Source organism: Trematomus bernacchii, unplaced genomic scaffold (assembly GCF_902827165.1).
Source record: "Trematomus bernacchii unplaced genomic scaffold, fTreBer1.1, whole genome shotgun sequence".
In the NCBI taxonomy this organism is placed as follows: domain Eukaryota; kingdom Metazoa; phylum Chordata; class Actinopteri; order Perciformes; family Nototheniidae; genus Trematomus; species Trematomus bernacchii.
The window spans coordinates 9,513,253-9,534,189 of NW_022987698.1; the positions used below are offsets into that span (position 1 = coordinate 9,513,253).

General features: G+C 39.3%; 1 protein-coding gene across 3 annotated transcripts; it reads left to right on the forward strand.

The window, feature by feature from the left end:
• Positions 1–1,534: 1,534 nt before the first annotated feature.
• Positions 1,535–20,923, forward strand: cers5 (ceramide synthase 5). 3 transcript variants are annotated; one of them, XM_034139278.1, is made up of 11 exons: positions 1,536–1,839; positions 11,288–11,393; positions 11,993–12,123; positions 12,461–12,518; positions 12,682–12,732; positions 14,087–14,111; positions 14,446–14,538; positions 16,586–16,714; positions 17,257–17,363; positions 18,805–18,961; positions 19,981–20,923. In XM_034139278.1, exons 2-11 carry the CDS (start codon positions 11,356–11,358, stop codon positions 20,143–20,145), a joined length of 954 nt encoding a protein of 317 aa, XP_033995169.1. In that variant the 5' UTR covers positions 1,536–1,839; positions 11,288–11,355; the 3' UTR covers positions 20,146–20,923. The 3 variants fall into 3 exon arrangements, with proteins under 3 accessions (XP_033995168.1, XP_033995169.1, XP_033995167.1); XM_034139277.1 differs by lacking the exon at positions 12,461–12,518 and having other exon boundaries at positions 1,535–1,839; XM_034139276.1 differs by lacking the exon at positions 14,087–14,111.
• Positions 20,924–20,937: the final 14 nt, after the last annotated feature.

Here is a 20,937-nt window from a genome sequence, read left to right on the forward strand (position 1 = left end):
ACCCCTTGCATAGTTATTGAGTCAACTGGCCTGTGAGATTTCTAATAATACCGCGCTCTAAAGGGGCAAATGGTCATCTATAATTAGACAGCAGACCGATCTGCAGCTGCCCCATCCCTCCTTAACAACACGGATGGAGGGATGCTCCATTTTCGTAACACTACACCATTGTGGTGTTATGAAAAAACAATAATGTGTCTGTCATTTATAAGAAACTTTGAGCAAATTCGAAATGCACAAATATACATGTTGATGGTGACTTTTAGTGGAGTGTAAGGTACATCTGAGCCATTACAGAAATAAAATCCCCTAAAGGTCAAGATGTCACAATATTCCTTAACAATTTGTAGTTGCAATGTATATATTGTCCACTAGTGTGCGCCATCACATCAATCACAAGTCGTCAATTTGATCTGCCTTTTACTCGGCACCTTTAAAGATAACCTATCAATCGGATTACTGAATGGAGGCAGTAAAATCTCCCAGTGTAGTCTATAATATAGTAGTATAGATTATACAACACCACCATACCATAGTTAAATATTAAAGTTGCTGACAACAGTGTGGCTCCAACAGGGAAACAGCAGGGATGGATCCCATACATGCATGGCACCCATCCCCTCGGCGAAGGAGGACCCGCCTTCACTTCCTCAATTCCAGCCCTCATCTCAGGAGGGCAGCCAAGGTCTGTCAAGCTTTTTGACAACAGCCAATACATACCGGAAGCTGACCAGATTGACCTACACAATAAAAGAACAAGATGAAGAAATGTAGACAATTCGTTACTTGATTTGAGCTTTTTGGCAAGTGTCAGGTCTTATCATTTACATGTCAAAACTGGCAAATTATAATAATTTCACAACAGCCAACACTACAACTTAATAGAGCATCCCATCAGCCCTTGATAGGCTGGCTCGCTGATTATTTCTAGGGTGACTGATTTATGGATTATCAATGTATTTTTGTTTGTTGATATTATAAATAAACGTGATGTTTATTTAAAACCTTAACTATGATTTGACACAAGGTTACAATAAATTAACGAATTGGGTGATTAAATTGGTCTTATGTAGAACACATTTTGATTATGTTTGTAGCCTAATTTGCAATTCACATTTATATTAGAAAACAATGATTCCAATTTAACGTGACTGGACCCATACAGTCTATGGACTGGACACACATGACACTCTTTTCACCTATTATAAAAAAGGGTGATGGTTATGTTTTCTATGAGACCAATTTATTTATCTTCATTATTTTCAATAATATGAGGCAGGATAGTAAAACCAGTTTTTCTACTGTATTTTGATGATTACTATCAGTCCCAAGTCAAGTCTTCAGCTGCGACAAAAAGTAACAAAATGCAATATTATAAAGATAACTCAACAAAAAGTGAATATCTATTAAACCTTAATATGGAAAGTAATAATACTTCGTGATATTGCCACTCAAACTAAATCTAACGGTCACCGTTTGGAGTCTTATTTTGAAAATGTCCACCGGAAGTCTCTTGTTTCCTCTTCAATTCAACGGTAAAGTTGAGGGAGGCAATTCATCGCACAAGTAACCCAGGGGAAGGAGACTTCATCAAGTTTCTCTCATCCTTTTCTTTTGGATAATAACTTATTTTCATCCAACCGTCCGGGGCCCGGGACACAGAAACATGGCTGCTCTTTCAGCCTGGTTCTGGAACGAGCGGTTCTGGCTCCCACACAACGTCACCTGGGCGGACCTGGCGGACCCGGCTCCCGGGGTGGAGTACCCCAAAGCGGGGCACTTGTTTTCTGCTTTGCCGCTGGCTTTGGGGATTTTCGCATTGAGGATTATCTTCGAAAGGTGTGTCCACGTCGCTCATGCCGCTGTTTCCTGTAGGGTGGGGGTGAACATACTTTTAACAGAGGTCTACTCACAACAATGGAGTGATGGCTTTGCTGGCAGTGGTTGAACCAAAGTATTTACATTTGTGTTAACTCGGGAAATTCTTTGGTCAAACACCATTTCCTCGTGACCAGTAGTTCTTCCGTCCAACAAAACACTACCATCTATTTTTTTTTTGTTATTCTCTTTCTCTTCTACTTTTTAAGAAACATGTGTGATCATAATTGTCTTCAGGAGGTACCTTCAAGGTGCCTGCAACACCGCCCATCACCTCTCTTCTCTAAACTCAAGACTAGTTTGGTAATCATTGACTGTTAACCAATCTGCTTATGTGTCTTTAGCTGCCATTAACTGATGCATGCGTGCTAGGGACTGCTGCCCTCCAGCCTGCTGCTTCTCTGAAACTGCTTCATCTTCTTTTCACTTATAAGATCAAGGTATCCATCATGTCTCAGGTCCTGTGTAAAGGTTAAGCTAAGTTCAACAGTGGAGCAGGAAACAGTGTCATCAATAGGCTGTCAAACCCACACATAAACAAACGCACACTCTGGGTTGGTACACACTTGGATGTAAGCCACCTGCATGTCTTGCTACACAAACAAGTGAAGAAGTTCTATCGGAATTTTGCTTTGGCAAACCAGAGCAAATGTTGTGTGCAACTAATATGCCTATTGTTTCATACTTGACCTGTTGTGGAGTTATCTTATCTTATCATCACAGGCCTTACCATCTTCCTCATACAAAAAGTGCACTAAAAGAATGCTACTTCCTTTCTCCAAGTTTCATGAAAATCCTGCAAGTAGTTATTCCAAACTAAACCAAAAGCATAACCTCGTTTTGCGGGTAACAAGTCCAAGCTTACTTCTCAAATATTGATATGAAAGTTTGTTTAGTTTGTGTGTTTGTGTTGTGTTATTGGTCCCTCAAAACGGTGTATTTACACAGGCGGTGACAATGGACCTTATACAGTATTTTAAGAAAAGGTTTTCACAATTACTTCGTTCGTTGTTAAAGGTTTTGCCTGTTTCCTTTAAATTCAAGATACAAGAATAAGAGGAGCGTTGCATTGGACCAAGCAAAATGGACATCATAGCAGACTATACACGTTATTACTCACATTTCAGATAGGCCCCTTTTAGAGTATTTGTTTTGGCTAAAATGTGCCCTTTTATTTGACTTATTGCTTAATGGTTTCCATCTTTTGATTGCTTAAGTAAACAATTGCTCTATTATTTGTTTGCATAGTGTTGAAGCCAGTAGCAGGGTGCCAGTGTTCAGAGAAACATTGGAGGTTGATAGGGATGTTGGATTTCTCAGTTCAGAATGGCGAGAGAAGATGAAACAAAGAAATATAAACAATAGGTTTCGGGAGATATGGCAGTTTATACAGTGAAAGAAAGATGGAGATTGTATCATAAGCGTTGACTAATCAATTGGCCGATAGTGAGAACAAATCATCTCCAATGATTTAGATCGATTTATTGATAAAGTAGATTCCAAATGCAAAAATTGCAGAGAATTGTTTTCAGCCTCTCAAATATTGAGATTTTTGTCCTATTACATTACATTTATTTGATCTAACGCCAAAAGACGTTCTTATCTTGTTACTTTACCTGTAAAGGGATTCTTCATTGACTCTACAAAAAAGTGCATTATATTAGATACTCAATGCAGAAAAGCATATTGCCCTCATGTCAAAAAGTAATAGACAGTGCTAGGTGTATAATGTAACACACTTAATCTGGTGTCTAATCTGGGCTCTGCTCTCACAGCCGCTCATTCCAGATGTTTCATTTTAACATCTAACAGTATAGGCATTGTCATTGGCGTGCCTTTTAATGTTTGAACTGTATGGCTATAAACAGTTATGTGATCAAAGCTTACATAAAGTTTAAGAGCTCCACAGTCAGGAGTAGTATTGTGTGACCTGTAATAAAATGGCTTTCTATGTTTGTCTGACAACAAAGAGAAAAGAGGTTGACTAAGCATCGCAAGTAGGAGACAATTACCTGAGTATAATTAAATACTCCTGTCAATTCAAAATGGGTAGGGCCTATTGTCATTCGGGCATGGTTTCTAGACTTGACACTTACAGCTCCAAACTCAGCGTCAGACTTTGTTTCATTTAGACATGGTCAAGTGGTTGTAAATAAGAAGCAATCAGATATTGGAGGTGTGTGAGGAGAGCTGCTGAGGTGTTCAGTGAGATGCACACACACTGAGCCAGCTATCTCATGTGTCAGAGCTGGACCGGCTGTCCCTCTCCGGGCTGTCCTGATCAGAGAATGATCCGGAGCGATGTTATCAGAGAGCGTAAACCCTGCCGCTGTCTGACACCGGCTACCTCATTCATTTATTCATCAGATAAAGACATCACACCACAGCTTCAGCTCCTCCTCTCCGCACAACCTGAACCCGGGCAGAGCTGTTTGTTTGCGCACACTGCACTAAATATAGCACACACACACACACAGACACATGCACTGTTCTCACACACACCTGCAGTTAGAGGTCAGGCATTCACACACAATCACACACGGATGAGATTGGGTTCAGATGAGGGTGTTCTCTCACAGACTTCCTGCCACAGACCTTTTTTTGACTCATGGCTTTAACCTAGCTCTACTTATGCTCTATCTCTAAATGCAAATACAACCACTTTCATCTCTCGCTTTAACTTTGTCCTTGCAATGCTTGTAATTTGATACTTCCAATTTAAATGATTAGTCCATTAACAAAAAATAAATCTGCAACTATTTTGAAATTGTAATTTATATGTATTTGTATTTTTCCACAAGCAAAAACCAAGTCCCTGGTTGAAGATTCTCAAATGTATGCTGCTCTTTGTCATTTCTCACAACAAACTAAATATCTTTGTGTTTCGGGCATTTGGTCAAATCAAACAAGCTATATAACATTATTGCAATATCAACATTAGGATTCATTGATAACGAAAATGATCTTTATTTACAGCGTCACTTCCAGCTCTATTAGGCCTCCGGATTTTCTATTTTGCCAACACAAATGAAGTTCTTCTGTTCCCCAAACCAAAAACCGTCCTTGTTCATTCATAAACATTTTACTTTCCTTTATTCTAACCTGAACTTTAGCTCACACTTTAGTGAAACTTCTTCCCTCACTTCCTGTTAAACTGCTTTTTCTTCTCCTTTCAGTAATTGTATTTTGACTGTCACTTCAACGACAGTGAATTTTTTCAGTATTGCAAAACACATGTGCATTTCCTTCAGAAAGCCATCTCTAGTTCTAGTAATGCTGACTTTGAAGCCACAGAACCTGCTTCATCTTAGCCTTACAATGTTATCTCAGACAACTGCAGTATGTGATAAGTTGTCCTCATAATAAGATAATTCTGTTCTGTCAATCAGAAGAAGACACACAGGATGGAGCCTTGAGATCAAATACTGTATATGTTCTTTGTTCTCTTTGCAGCTTATCAAAGGTCGACATTATACTAACTTGTCTGTCACACACATATTCTCCTTGAAAGGCTGTCTTCTCACACACATTCATCAAAGGATATTCAATCTACAGGATTCCTCTTCTACATGCCGGCAGCTCCCGTCTCTAACATAACAGCTGTCTTCAACAGCCTCACCAAACTGCCTCTTCTAGACCAGTTTCTTCTTGTTTGATCATAATCATGGTTTTGCTGTTGGCAGTGATGTTGTACATGGGAGCAGTCAGGCTGTGTTGTGTGTGCAAACCTCGGCCCTACTAAGCCGAGTCATGGGTTGAACAGGGTTAAAATGTGTTTGAGATTATGAGGATTTTCATATAATCTGTTGTGGGACATTTTGACTGTTTCCCCCTTGATAAAATAACAACCAGGTATTCTCTCTGCCAAAAGGAAGTGAGGGTACATTAAACAAAAATGTTGATGTAATGCATTACACATCCTGCTCGTTCAGTGTTTTGTTTATCACCAACATAATGGGACATTGTCTATCCTAGGGCAGCACAACATATCGTTTCAGCAAGGCAAATGAAGTCAAACAAGTCATGCTACGTTACGTTTTCATTTACTCTGGTTTAAGGGTTCTCGGATACACATGTGTTGTTAGTGAGTGACATTCAGTCTCTGCATGCACACCACACCCGCAATCGCATCCATTCTTTATTTTTTTTTAAGATAATTGGGCTTTTTTTCAGCATTTAACGCTAGTATAACTGAATATCTGAAAAGGGGAAGAGAGGGGGGGATGACATGCATGGATCCCACGCTCTATCAGGACACTCCAATTGCAATCATTATAAATGAATATATTATTTATTTGTAACCCAACTGATTTTTTTTATACAAAGAGGTATCTAAGTGGTTAAATGTATACATGTATATATGTTTGTATGTATATATTTTGTCTTACTACATGATGGTAAGCATTTCGTTCTACCCAAGATGACCCTGTCTGTTTTCAGACTGTTTGCCTGTTTGTTAAAAAAAAGGAAAAACAATAGAAACAAAGTACAAAAAAAAATAAAACAAATAATGAATATATTAAACTACTAAATCAGGTGGCGCATATTTGAAACCCCAATCTAAAAATGGGCGAGGAACAGGATAAAAATACTGAAGAGATATGTGGTAAAAAAAAATGTTGTCAGTTTGGAAATATTTGAGCTAAGGAAAGGATGATGTTTATTTTCAACAGACATCATCTGTAAATCTTGTATGTAATCATATTATTATATATCTTGCTGAAAATACAATATTGCCTTGTCAGTTTTATTCCCAATATTGTACAGCTATAGTGTCTCCTTTAAGTCATGTTTCTTCCACATGACGGTCAACTCTTTCAAAACGATACACAAGTCAAAAGAAGGCCACAACTACATGTGGTACTGTAGCATGAATAGAGCCGTGTCTCTCTCAGCCTCCGAGGCTACGGGACTTGGAAGTTTTCCCAGAGTCAAGGTTGTATGTAGCTCTCCCCCTCAGAGCCATCAGGCCTTGTGTACACACTCCACACTGAGCCTGTGTCTTGGTGAGAGGCTGTGTGTATGTTGGAGGGGTCAGGCTCTGAGGAAGAACAGGGATGTTTAACTTAAATAGATTAGCTTGCGTCTCGCGCCTTTCGCCCTCCCGATGCTGCCATCTGACGATTAGCACTGCAGGCCCAGGCTTGCATTCTTTTCATTTGAAGGGCCTGTGCTAGCAAGATAACCTAGACTTTTGCCAGTATCTGTGACATCAACTCATCTACCGTGGGATAGTTATCAATTTGATATGGATTATTAGAAGGCAAATGTAGGCAACCGTGCCAAGTTCACACCGGGGAGTGGCAAAGTGCTGCCTGCAACAAGCTACACTATATAGACAAAAGTATTGGCCCACTCCTCTCAGCCCGGACCTCAACCCCATTGAACACCTTTGGGATGAACTAGAACGGAGATTGCGAGCCAGGCCCTGTCGTCCAAGTGTCTGACCTCACAAATGCTCTTTGGAAGCTGTTATAGCTGCAAAGGAAGGACCAACTTCATATTAATGCCTAAGAATTTGGAATGGGATGTCATAAAAGCTCCTAGGTGTAATGTGTAGGTGGCCCAATACTTTTGTCTCTATAGTGTACCATGAACTGTCTATAGCAGCGGTTCCTAACCTGTGGTCCGCGGCCCACGCATTGCAAGTGGGCCGCCAAATAATTTGCAAAACATTATGATTTGTGTGGAAACGCACATTTTCTTTTTATTTGAACCTCTTTTCCTTTCTCTCTCTTGATCCTCCTTAGCAACGGTCATTACAGTCCTTGACAGCGGTCGATTCTACTGGATTAACAACGTGTCACATGTTCTGAATTGAGCAATCAGAACTTTATTTAGCCTCTGTATTGTTTATGGTTGAATGTGGGCCGCAAACTTTTTTTTAATTCTTAAGTGGTCCCTGAGTTGAAAAAGGTTGGGAACCGCTGGTCTATAGCAAGCAGCAGCAGCAGCAGCCGCTCAAACCTCAGTTCCATTTGCGCCAAAGTCTGACCAAGACCAACAACACATTCATGTGACACCTGTGACATGTTATCCTATTCAACAAGAATCGTTTTTGCTTTTTTTAAAACACATAAACATGGCTCCAGGCTCTATTATTATTGCAGCAGGGAGCACTTTGCCACTCCCTGATGTGAATTTGCCGTAAGAGCCTAATCACTTAGCCTAGGACATTTAGAGCGAATGAAACTCATTAGCTCTGCAGCTGTTTAGCATTCAAGCGCAACACAAGGATCTTTGCATGTTGACTCTGCTCATTGACATTGTTTTATGCTCAAGGCGTAATTAAACTGTGAAATGTGGATCTCCCTAATATTTAACAACATAAGGCCACATGAAAGTGGCCTATCCAGTCCAACTTCCATGCTCAAGACAGTCAGCAACAGAGTCATTATTACACTGTGGTTTGCTTTCAATCTGTCATGAAATGCATTTAATATGTGAAGGGAAACTGCTCTTTAAAAGGTCGCTTAAAGAACCATGTACAAAAACACCTTGAATTACTTTTTGTATTCTTTAACGTATAGAGATGGTTTGGATGGTATGAAAATGATATAACTCAGCCACTTTGATCTACATACTTGTCATTATTCACAATTAAAGGTCATTTTAGGACAAGTACAACGTGCTTAGAGGTCAAGCTGCTTATTGCAGTGAGACAATAGTCAAACTGGGAGGACTAAAGGGAGTGTCTTTCTGTGACCTTCTCATAACTCAGATTCCCTTCACCAGGAACTAACTTATTGCACATTGCTCAGACAATAGAGGTTTCATCATAGGGGAATTCCTCTATGGTTTAACACTAATACTTTCCAGGAAAAGGATTATATGTTCTTGACAGGATGATGGATCGACTGATCAGAAAGTAGATCAAAATTGTCTAAATGAAAATGGTTACTCAAATGTTTATAGAAATGTAATCAACTTTAAAAATGTATTTTATAATAAGGGTACAAAATAATATAACCCTGTTCACAACCCACAACATTTGCCAGAAAAGAAGTCTTGTGATGAATGTTGAACTTCGATGTCAAAGCAAAACTGACATTTGCATGTATAAAATAATAGTAACGTGTAGGTTTTTAAACATGTTTTCAGTTCATTTATATTCTGAGAGCTGTATGAGACAATAGTACAGTGACATTTCATGTTGTTGTAGGCGGGGGGGGGGGGGGGGGGGGGGGGGGTGACTCACTGTCACCATGTGTTTTCACTTTTCTCTGAGGCATTAACATAGCTAACATTTCTCGTTACCACAAAGGGGTAAGGCCAAACTCTGAATGCATTCTCGTTGAGTTGTGTTATTCTGTGTCTGCAGGGCGCAGATTTCCATCAGTTCTTTAAGGTGATTGTGGAAATATACAGAATAGGACTAAAATGCACCTTACAGCTTATTAACAAATTGTTTTATTGCATAAGACTGTTGTGTATGTACAATCCTCAAGCAAATAGTCCGAAATGTTTGGAAAAGTGCATTATTGAATGCGTCTAATCTAATATAAACAGAGATTCACAACATTTGTTACAAAAATAAAATGTAAAAGTCTGTTTTTTGTTTTGTTTGCACATATATATTTGTATTTATATATCTGGCTCTAAATCAACAACAAACGACCCCTTTAGCACCCTTGCATGAATTGACGTCGTAGACTGGGGGCTAAACCTTAGGAATCTGGGGCCCAAACCTTAGGAATCTGTTTGAAAGACTACAGTGTTAATAAAGTTAGCTACAGTGTGCTGTTAGGTCAGTGTGAGTAGAGCAGCTCTGACAAAAGACTCTTTTCTTCATGAGAGAGACACGGATCTACATTTCCCAGGTGGAGTAACAGGAATGTTTTCTGCAAGAGTTTCTCAGTACAGTTTTGCATCAGCCACACTGTAACCTTGTAAATATTGATTGAGCCTCTTTTAATAAAACAGTATTCAAAGTGATTTTGATGACATCAGGTGGTATGAGTCCCTTACTTATAGTTATATTAATACCTACTTTTGAGGCATGTTGTGTGACACCAAGACATATTGTCCTTGTTTGTTAATTATCCTGTCATCCTGCTTTTTGATGATGTTTTTGAAGGTCGGTGTGTAGCTAGAGAGAGAGAGCCATTGTCGCAGCCCAGCGGTCTGCTCGTGTAAAGCGGACCCATAAAACTCAACCTGAATGCACCTGACTCACAGCTGGCTGCTTCATTTTAGCCTGTATTCTATCTGTGTTATATTTGAGCTATGCCTTCCACAAAAATAAAGATTTATGGCCTCTATGGAGATGCAAGAAATCGTTAACAAATAAATATTTATGAACGAACATCAGTGTTATCGATTAGCACAAGCACAATTCGACTACGACAGCTCGTTTTGCACATTATGTGGCATCTGTTTGTCCCAGAGCTTTCCTGATTTTGTTCATTTAAGCATTAATACTTAGCTTTCTTTCCCAGCTAAAAGTGACTGTGCAGTCATAATGCAGAACACAAGTACAGGCAGGGGTCGAACAAGGTCGTCATTTTGCTATAACGAAGGAGACATCCCAGAATCAGTGGGGATTTAAAAAAAGCTCCCCTTCAGCTAGTTTGAACTGTTTTTCATTATTTATCTGATGTAAGCCAAACAGGCTTATGCAATAATGGCAATATTTTCTTGAAACTTTATGCCGGTGAAGCTCCTTTGAAAGGAATTGATAAAAAAAACACGCTCTGTGTATTTTCTTTCTGAAAAAACAGGAAAGGTTTTGCACACTGGGCCTGAGCTGGAAGCAAGCTGTGGGAGTAGCACTTCAGTGGTTGCTGTTTTGCATCTTAAGGGTGCCCTTTTGAATATTTGAGTGAACAAAGAAAAGTTATTTTTACATTCAGCATGCATTTCCTCTCTTATTTGCAAAGCCTATTTTACTAAAAGTTTGAAACCTACATCGTTTCCATACATGTTTATCTGGAAAAATGATAATATTTTCCTGCCTTTACTGGCACATGTCTGCATATTTTGGCAGGAGCTAATATGCATGCACAGATTTAATATTACTACTGGTGAACATGTCATACCACCAAATGTAAAAAAAAGAGCTATCGTTTTAAAATATGTTCGCATAACACAAAATCTGGGAACTTGAACTGAAAAAAAACGAATGTGCAGTCACCAATATAATTCATTTTGCGGTGTATATTATTTTGTACTAGGTGTATACAGTAAGCTGTTTCCTTATGTGGCTGTTTGTATTCCAGCTATTCTCTCAAAAATAATAAACACGCATGTAAAAATAAAAACATGTTCACATTTCGTTGAACATATTTCCCCGGTTCCCTGGTTATTCATCTCAGCACCCGTCGATGTTTAAAATGTGAGCGAAGCAATTCCTGTAAGCCTCCAGTTAGATGTTTTAACGTCCCCCCCCCCCTTCTCTCCTCTGCCTCAGGTGTGTTGCCGGCCCCTGTGCCCGGAGCCTCCTCATCCACCCTGGTGTTGGACGAAGAGCTCATCCTAATGCGGTGCTGGAGAAAGTGTTTACATCCATCACAAAGGTCTGCTTCTTTCTTTACATCATATTAGAGTTAATGTTCTGGAGCATCAGCTATGGTTGATATCATCTGTGAAGCTGCGTTCACATTATAACACTGTCTAATTTACATTTTGTGTATAATTGCATTGAACAATAGATGTTAAGGCTGAGGAATCTTTTTAGAGTCCTTTTTTTTATTGAACAGCTAGTCAGACCTCTCTGAACAAATCCATATTAAAATGCAGCCTGTGTAAAGCTCTTTGTATTAGGATTTTGAAAAGTTATCTTTAAAATAATTGTGTTTAATGGACTACAATCCACTGAGGGAACTGCACCCTGGGCACCGATAGCGTGATTCATATTTTATGATATTATGCAAAGCACATTTCTGTCCCGATTGTAATAGTTTTTATTAAATGTCTCCCTTTCTTTGTTGCAGTTTTCACAGGATTATTTAGAGCAGCGTTCTCCTGATCATTTCTTTATTCTCTGACTTCTATACTCCCACTGAGAGTGCTATCTTGAGAGCCTCTGATATAAAAAGAAACTGCAATATGCTTGGACTGGGAACTGTTTCTTCTGTTCAAGCTGTCTTCTCATCCCTGTTTTCTCTCGGCACAGTCTCCAGACTCTCGGCATCTGGACGGCTTGTCGAAGCAGCTGGACTGGGAGGTGCGAAAGGTCCAGCGCTGGTTTAGAAACCGCAGGAACCAAGACAAACCCAGCACTCACACTAAGTTCTGTGAGAGCATGTAGGTTAATCCCTGTTGTGTTCACCTTTAACCTCTCTGCATGCATGAGCACACACTACTTGTGTGTTCTGGTGCTGTGTCTCTATGTATAGTGTGTATGAGCCCATATCACTACTTCAGTTTTAGCCCATGAGAGTGAGAACATTTTGAGTGGTTCTAGTTTCTTCAAGACTTGTTTATTGTAAGGATTAAGATTTGAAATAAGAATCAGATTATGTTATGATGGAGAGAGACCCAGGTAAGTGGTATGTGAATGCTTACTATATTTTATTATTTTTAATGTGCTGTTTCTCCAGCCCTATTCTCTGGATCATAATTCCTTCTTGTTCACTCGTAGGTGGAGGTTTACATTTTATTTGTGCATATTTACCTATGGGTTCCGGTTTCTGTGGCAGGTGAGCACACAATCAGATCAAGCTTGGAAGCACTTATAAACACGGAGGAGAAATAAGATGTGATTGTTTGTTTTCTCATTGATAATTTTTGATTGGATGGGAATATTCCCAAAGATATCAGTCCGTTGGATTGTTTTCTGAACTAATCCATGTTTGTTTGTAGACTCCTTGGATGTGGGATACTCGGCATTGCTGGTACGGTTATCCCTATCAGGTATGATGCACTTCCAGTCTTTGTTTATCTAATCAGTTTATCGTTGAACAACTGAACTGTTTGGATTGTATAGCCGCTTTCACACCAAGTACTTTGCCGTACTTAGTGCCGGCACTTAGTGCCCGGCACTTAGTACCCCCATGGAACTAAGTACAGATCGCGTTCACACCGGAATAAGTTCCCTGAGGGAAGATTACGCAAATGAAGCCGCTGACGTCACTTCTTCTTCTTCTGCTTTGGGTTTACTGGCAGGCCGCAAACCACTTCACGGCTTATACTGCCACCCGAAGTCCCCGGCCGGAAGTCCCCAGAGTTGGGGACTGGCTTCAGTAGAAGCTGCTGGGACTCCCAGCAGCCTTCCGAGTAAATCGCCAGAACGCCGACACCTCCTCATCACTCCACCGCTCCCATGTTTTTTTTTGTGTTGCCATAAGTTATTCTCTCTCCGTTGGTGCGCGGGGCTAATGCTAATGCTAATAATGCTAATGCCAGCAAATACAATGGCGGCTTCACAAAACTTTTCAGAGTTTTACGGGGCGTGGTTTGCAATTCGACCAGCCAATAGAAATTGGTACTTTTTTCTCCCCAGGATGGTACCACCTCTCTAGCAGGCACTAAAAATGGGGTAAAAGTTCCCGGCACTAAGTGCTCTTTTTGGTGTGAACGCAAAATAAGAGGTACTAACGGAACTAAACGGGAAAAGTACGGGGTAAAGTACTTCGGTGTGAACGCGCCTAATGGTATTTCGGGTGCTCAGTTGACCAAGAAAAGCCAGAAAATGAATTGTGTTTTTTTTAAGGAAAGACCATGATTTAAAAAGAACATCCTGTAAGTCATTATAAATAGGGTTGTCAAAACAACACGTATAATATCTCAATATAATGACATAGTATTTCGAAATAATAAAATGTTTTCTCAATATTTTGAGTATTCTTCTGAAATACAAAACAATAATTAAAAAAATGTTTTTTATACAGACTTAAAGATTTTTTTAATAACAGATCTTAGGTTTCATCTTCATTTTTCTTTTAATGGCGTAAATAGGCTTCCATAATTATTACCTCTGTCACTTAACAGTTGAGTAAATGGCCGAGAATCTGACTTTAGAAACTTTTTCAGTATCTTCTTTAACTTCATAGTCTTTCTCCTATTCCCTGTATAAATTATAGTATGTTATAAAAAGCAGTTAATATATGTACTATCTGTGTTCTTTCTTATTCTGTTGCTGCTGTGACACCTGCATTTCCCTACAGGGATCAATAAAGGACCATCTTATCTGATCTTATTTTATCCTGTCTTAATATCATGCAGTTTCTTTGTTGGGTTTATAATGTCGGCTAACTTTCTTTTGCAGATCTCATTCACAGACAGGCTCACTGGTAACATTTCAATCATATAAAAACTCACGCTGCAGATTCACATACCAATTTTCCATATTAAAGCTATCAATTAAAATATAGTTCATAAGGCTCAATCTGCAGATCTGCCTTTTGTTATGAGATGAACCAGATTAAGACACACATAACACATTTCACTGGACGGCACATCTTCTCATGCTTTATGATATAGTAACTTCATGGTGACTCACCGGGACAGGATGTGTTGCACAGTGGTGGCCATACATCATTCTTCCCCTTTTAACACTGTGTGAAATAAATACTTTCAAATAATAAAACTCTTATTTGAACTTGTCTCACCTTTCTTCCTCTTCAGGTCATGACTCCGGGTCTTTACTACTACTATGTAACAGAACTGGCTTTCTACTGGTCCCTAATGTTCTCCCAGTTCACTGATATTAAAAGAAAGGTGAGTGAAACCACACTGACTAAACTTTCATTAATACCTTTATTGTTCCGTGACAGAAATATATTTGTGAGTGTTTATGTATATGTGTGTTGCAAAGTGTTTCAATTGTATGCACATAAGTGACAGTGCATCAATATCAAAAGTGATTCTAAATTTGCTTGGTTTCAAGATCGTACATTTGGGTTAATTTTTGAAGGTCACATGTTTTAGTTTTTTGAGAGGGGGGCGTGGTGGAGCTGGTACTGCTCCGTCTGTGAATGCTTTGTATTTTCAGCACGAGGGCACCCACAGTCATGTGATTTCAGAATGGAGCAGGCCTAACTCTGTTAGAATTACATAAATTCCAGCATATGAGAGGTGGAGCTAGTAGCTGCAGACATTTGCTGTTGAATGTTTTAGACATATCAGACGGCAACTATCAGGAATGTGAAGCTGGAAAACTAGGCTAAAGTAGAGTTGTGTTTATGAAGCTAAATGAAAATCCCCAAAGGCGATTCTCACTGTTACGCTCTTCCTCAGCTCAGTTGCATTGTAACTACTTTACAGTTTGCCCCAAACCTCAAAGGTAGTGAATACATATGCCCAAGACAAGCAAAAGAGCAGGTATTCATGCAAACAGTGAGGACTTCAATAAACTTGAATACACTTTTCAGGTTCTAATAAAAAAATGTCACTGTGTTTGCAAACTCTCAAATTATTTCTCGCTTAAACTTCAGTATTTAAAATCCTACAAGATTAGTCTGTTGATCTTGTGCAGAAATGTACACATGTGGTCATGTTTCCTTCAGAAGTGCTGTTGTGGAGACTAACATTAAAACTGAAGGATGTAGGTTGAATTAAGAGATACAATCAGATAAGCTTTTATTGATATCCGAAGGGATGTTAATGGATTAACACAATGGCAAAGATAAGAAAAAGAATATATAAATATGTTTATAAAACTAAAATAGTAATAGAGGTTAAAATACTAATGGTAATGTGAAACAACAAAAAAGTGAAAGATACAGTATAGAAAGGTAAAATAAGAAATTCAGAACATGCATACCAACACATATGAAATCCTGTCATTGCTCTCAAGTCTCTGCATGTGTCTCAGGTTGTTCCGTTCATATTTTCGTCATATCTTCTGGCTCTATGAATCCAGCACTACCTGTTCTACTCTTATGTTTCCTCTTAAAGGGGCACTATCAGATACTCATTTTCAGGTTCATAATTGTATTTTGTGCCTCTACTGTGACATGTTTACATGCTTTAATGTTCAAAAAGCTCTTTATTTCTCTCATACTGCCTGTGCTGCAGCACCTCTTTTCACCCTCTGTCTGAAACCAGAGCCCAGTCTGCTCTGATTGGTTAGCTGGTCGGCTCTGTTTTGATTGGTCAATCGCTTTGAGATGTCCTTACCCTTAGCATGCAATGTGTTGGAGCGCTAGCCAATAGACTTGTGAGTGTTATGTAGTGATGTCACTTTCACGGAAGTGAACAAAAGAGTCCAATGGCAGCGTAGTTTAGCCTTTGCAGACCATTCACATGCACATTTACTCTACAGGGGGAAAAAGAGTAAAGAGACCATGTTGATTGCATTCAGAACATAATGAGCACATAACATGCTGCTACAGAATGTGATCCTTCCTTTCTCCTGCTTTGGTCGTACATCAGGCTTTTGTTTGTTTATTTGAAAAACTAATTATATCGAGCCGTCTAAATGCTTGGCAAATTCTTTCTGATATTTAGCTTTTAGCCTAATATCCTGTGATTTTTGTATGCATTCATATTACAAACTATACTACTGTATGACTTGTATGGCATACTATACTATGATTTTTTATGGCATACTATAATATGACTTTTCAGTGATATTAAGAATGTATGGAGTACTACACTATTCTTTTTTTAATGGCAGTTTTTTATTACATATTATACGATGACTTTATGGCAAACAATGATTCAAATGAAACAAAAAAGTGGTAATTGTGTTAAAAAGACACTTAAAACAAGTTAACATTTGGTGTACACATATGTAACCATCCCTCTCTCCCTTTGACTTCAGGACTTCATGATAATGTTCATCCATCACCTGGCGACGATTGGTCTGATCAGCTTTTCTTACGTCAACAACATGACGCGAGTAGGGAGTCTCGTGATGTGCGTACACGACGCCTCCGACTTCCTGCTAGAGGTCAGTCAGACACGGTGGTGATCACACACTTATATTCAAGTTAAACACCAATTCAGTTTTTTTTCAACTAACCTGAATAATCCTCTCCTCTCATACCTTATACTTACTTTTTATTTGCATGACTGAGAATATACTGTGATTTAAAAACGGTGTTTTGCCATCTGTTTACAGTTCATTTCTGATATTGAAGAGAAGTTATTGCCAACATGCTGATACACCAATACTAAACATATAAAGGAAAGATGAGGAAGATATAAAAACATGTTACTGCTTGTTATACAGGTATTGTGAAGCCTACACTTCTACATGTACAACAGTCATTTCTTATTAGTATATTCTCCAGTTTTTGTTTCAAGTCAGTTTTCTTTTAAACGATGGAGATGAATAGTTATTGTTAGTTCACTTCCTCTTGGCTGCAAACCAAACAGACTAGTTGTATGAACCCAGGAATCAAACAGTGTTGATATGTGGTAATGAAACAAAACAACGCTCTTCATTAAACATATCATTAACTGTTGCTTCTGTCATTTGTTTTTCTACAGCTAGCCAAGCTGGCCAACTATGCCAAGTACCAGCGCCTGTGTGACTTCCTGTTCATTGTGTTCAGTGTGGCATTCTTCATCACACGACTAGTTATTTATCCAATATGGTGAGTTTCAATAACACCTTCAACCTCACAGTCAATAATACTACTTCTACCATAATATTGAGTTTGATTAATGCATAATATCTTATTTTAGCAAGAAATTATTATAAAGCTACAGCTTTAAAGGTGGCTTACATTAATTTGGTAATTGTGTGCATAACACTGTCGTTTAGCTTTATTATAGTTAGCAAAGGCTTGAAGAGGAAACAATGTAATCCAGTGCTTGGATTTTTAAATTAGGAACATTTCAATACAAACAGTATCTTGTATTCAGTAACAATGGTAAGCAGTAGCACACGGCCTGTACTCTGAAAACAAGGTGAAGACTGCCATGCTATGAATAAGTTATACAACTACCACCTTCATATGAGGCCATTTCCAGGACGATTAACAGTTTCATCATTATTTTACTAATTGCTCAAAGCACCGCAGAGATGTCTCCTAATTGTTGCTCTTAAAATAATTAAAAGATCATTTGAACTGCGGTTGTATGAGGTACTCTTTCTTAGTCACAGTAGATGGCGGTCGGCACACACCCAGTTTGAAGAAACAAACGGCAAGCAAGTAAATCAAAAAAGTGCTGTGCACAGCAAAACCTATTTTAGCCATTCAAAGTGCTTTACCTTGCCATCAGGCAGCCTTTTGTGGAACCATTAGCTATGCTCTCTTCAAAACCACCTTACTGCTTTGACAAGAGCAGTAATTTACCTCGAGGCAGCAGTAGAGCACCAACCCCGAGGTAAAATTACTGCTTTTGTTAGCAGAGTCTGATGGCAAGATAAAGCAGAGAAAATATTTTCAATTTGATAAACACTTTATTTTAGATGTGGTTTATTTTAGTTGGCTAAAATAAGTATGCCTCATCCACAGCAATGTACTGCTTTGCTCCTGTGCTGGTACTCCTGTCCCGTCTCTGAGTTTAGGGCGTGCTGACCACCATCTACTGGCCATACATTAGAACCTAAAACGACCCCACTTCAAAGTAGTATCCCTTTAAATGGAGGTGGTTAGACGGAGGCCTGGATGTTGAAGCTAGGTGTCCAGAGAGAGAGAAAGAGAGAGAGAGAGAGAGGGAGAGAGGGAGGGAGAGAGACAATAGGGAACCTATCATTGACGGCAGTAACCTGAGCCGCTATATTCAGTGTCTTGGTGTGATGAGTGTAGAGCTGCAGCGACCTGCTCTGAAATCCGAACCTCTGCTGGGGGATGTGGGTCTGTTGACAACCTCCTGTCACTCACACAGATTTAAAGGAAGACGTGACCTCATCATCCAATCACCTAACACTACACTCGAGATATGTTACTCGCCTGCTTGGTCGCCATGGCATCCAAATGGGAGTTACATTGTGTGCTGTTATAAAGGGCCTCATTAGGGGAGTGCTGGTTAATAATATGGTTAACGTGCAGCTTGATCACGCATCTGTTTGTCTCATTGTTGCCCCAGGGTCCTGAACTCCACTATGTTCGAGAGCTGGGCCATAGTGGGGCCGTACCCCTCCTGGTGGCTCTTCAACTTCTTACTGCTCGTCCTCCAAGTGCTGCACATCATCTGGTCCTACCTCATAGCCCGTATAGCTGTCAAAGCCGTGCTGAGGGGCAAGGTGGGTCACATCACACACATTACTGAGAGTTATGTAATATGATGTAAAAGTAAAACAATTAAACCATTCGTTGATCTGATAGAAAAATATTTAATGCCCAACTATTTTGACACTCAATACTTCCAGCCTATCAATTTGAAGATTTGCTTCTTTTTTTGCCTAATGTTATATAGTTGCATAACAATACATTACAAGATATCCCCTTGTCTCTCCGAAACGTAAATAATATTTCTTTACATTTTGTTGACTAAATCATTATTTTCTCGATTATTTGAGGGAATATGTGGGCTACTGTATGGACCTGCTGAAGGACTTGACATCATACAAATCAATACCCAGCTACTAAAACCTGCAAATAAACAAACATCTTCTTACTTGTCTGTTACCTTTTTAGTTTCTATAATTTCATTAGGTTTTGAGCAGCTCAAACTTTGTTCTAAGTGGCCTAAATGAATGGCTATAAATGTATTTCAGGATTCAAAATAACATACGTTATTTTAAGCAAAGATTAACACAAATGTCCCAACCCTGTGGAAAATAAAACATTGATTTTGAGGGGCAAAAAGAACACAAAATCAATCAATCAATTTCCTGAACCCATTAGGCTTTTTGGTGATGAATTTGCTGCGTCTGCACTTCTCTCTGAGCTGTGTCTGACTCTGTGTCGTTCTCTCTGCAGACGCTGTTTGTTTCCTCTCCCTCTGGGTTGAGAGAGGGATATCCTGTCTTCCTATCTTTCTTTGTCCAATGAGCCCTTCTCCACTCCTCTCGCTTCTTCTTCGTTTGCTTTCTCCGCTTGAGACCTTTTACCGTCTCTTTTTCTCGCTGTAAGTTTCTGTTGACTCCCTCTGCTGTAATACCTTTCACACAGCTTGATTCCATCTTTCCTGTTAATTTAAGCGATTCAGTGTAGTTTAAGTGGGACAGCTGTGTTAGAGCTCATTTGATTAACATCTGTAGTTTGAGCTTATTTCTCTCAAAACAATAATATCCTGTTTCCTGCTCCATCTGCTTCCTAGGTGTGCAATGATGTCCGCAGTGACATTGAGAGCAGCTCAGAGAACGAGCCTGACACGCCCACAGACGGTCCGAAGGCTTACTCTCATTCTCCCAAGGGAGAAAACGGCACTAACGGCCACTGTGCTGCTGCCAAAGCTCGAGTGCAGAACCACAGCAGCTGGTGACACGAGGCTGGGAGCCCCCTGCAGTTCATCCCATAAAGTGCTTTGTGTGTCTTTGACGTTCAAAGCTTACACCGACACACATTCACACACACACTGAGGATGGATACACTGATATCTGCTAAGAGCCTCGTAATGTACGACACCTCTCCAGAGGTGACATGTAAAAGCGGAAACGTTATGGAGATCTGTTGAAGCAAGTGTTTTGTATAGCCTTATTTTTCAAATGATGGGATTGGTTTTGTGCTGAGTTTGGCTGCAGATGTTGATTGGTTTTTAATGTTCTCTCCCAGTTTTATTGGTCAGATGAACTTGATTATTTTTCAGTTAAGGGTTAAATCACACTGGATCACAAAGGGCAGAAAACACTAATTGTGTTGTATTTTCAATCTGTGATGTAACGGCAGGTATTTTATATATAATTAACTGTAATACGGTATAAGTAACTTATTATAGCTGTGGTTTTATCAGCTTTTAAAATATATGCACCTGCTGTTTGTGTGAACAGAAGTAAACACTTGAGGCGTTTGCGAGAGAAGAGTTTGCCTACTGCGATTTATTGTGGATTCTTCCTTTAACAATGTTGTTAAGCTACTTTGTTACTTGTTTATTTCCAGTTTTTTTTGTACTACTTCTCAGACCAAATGTGTATGAAATTGTTTGCCACTGCCTTTATAGGAATCCAAGTATGAGGACTACTAAATGTCTCGTATCACATTCTCACTTGAGTGCCTTGTAAAAATATTTCCAAATATATTCTGTTGTTGAAAGATGTCTTTCATGATGGTGTCATGT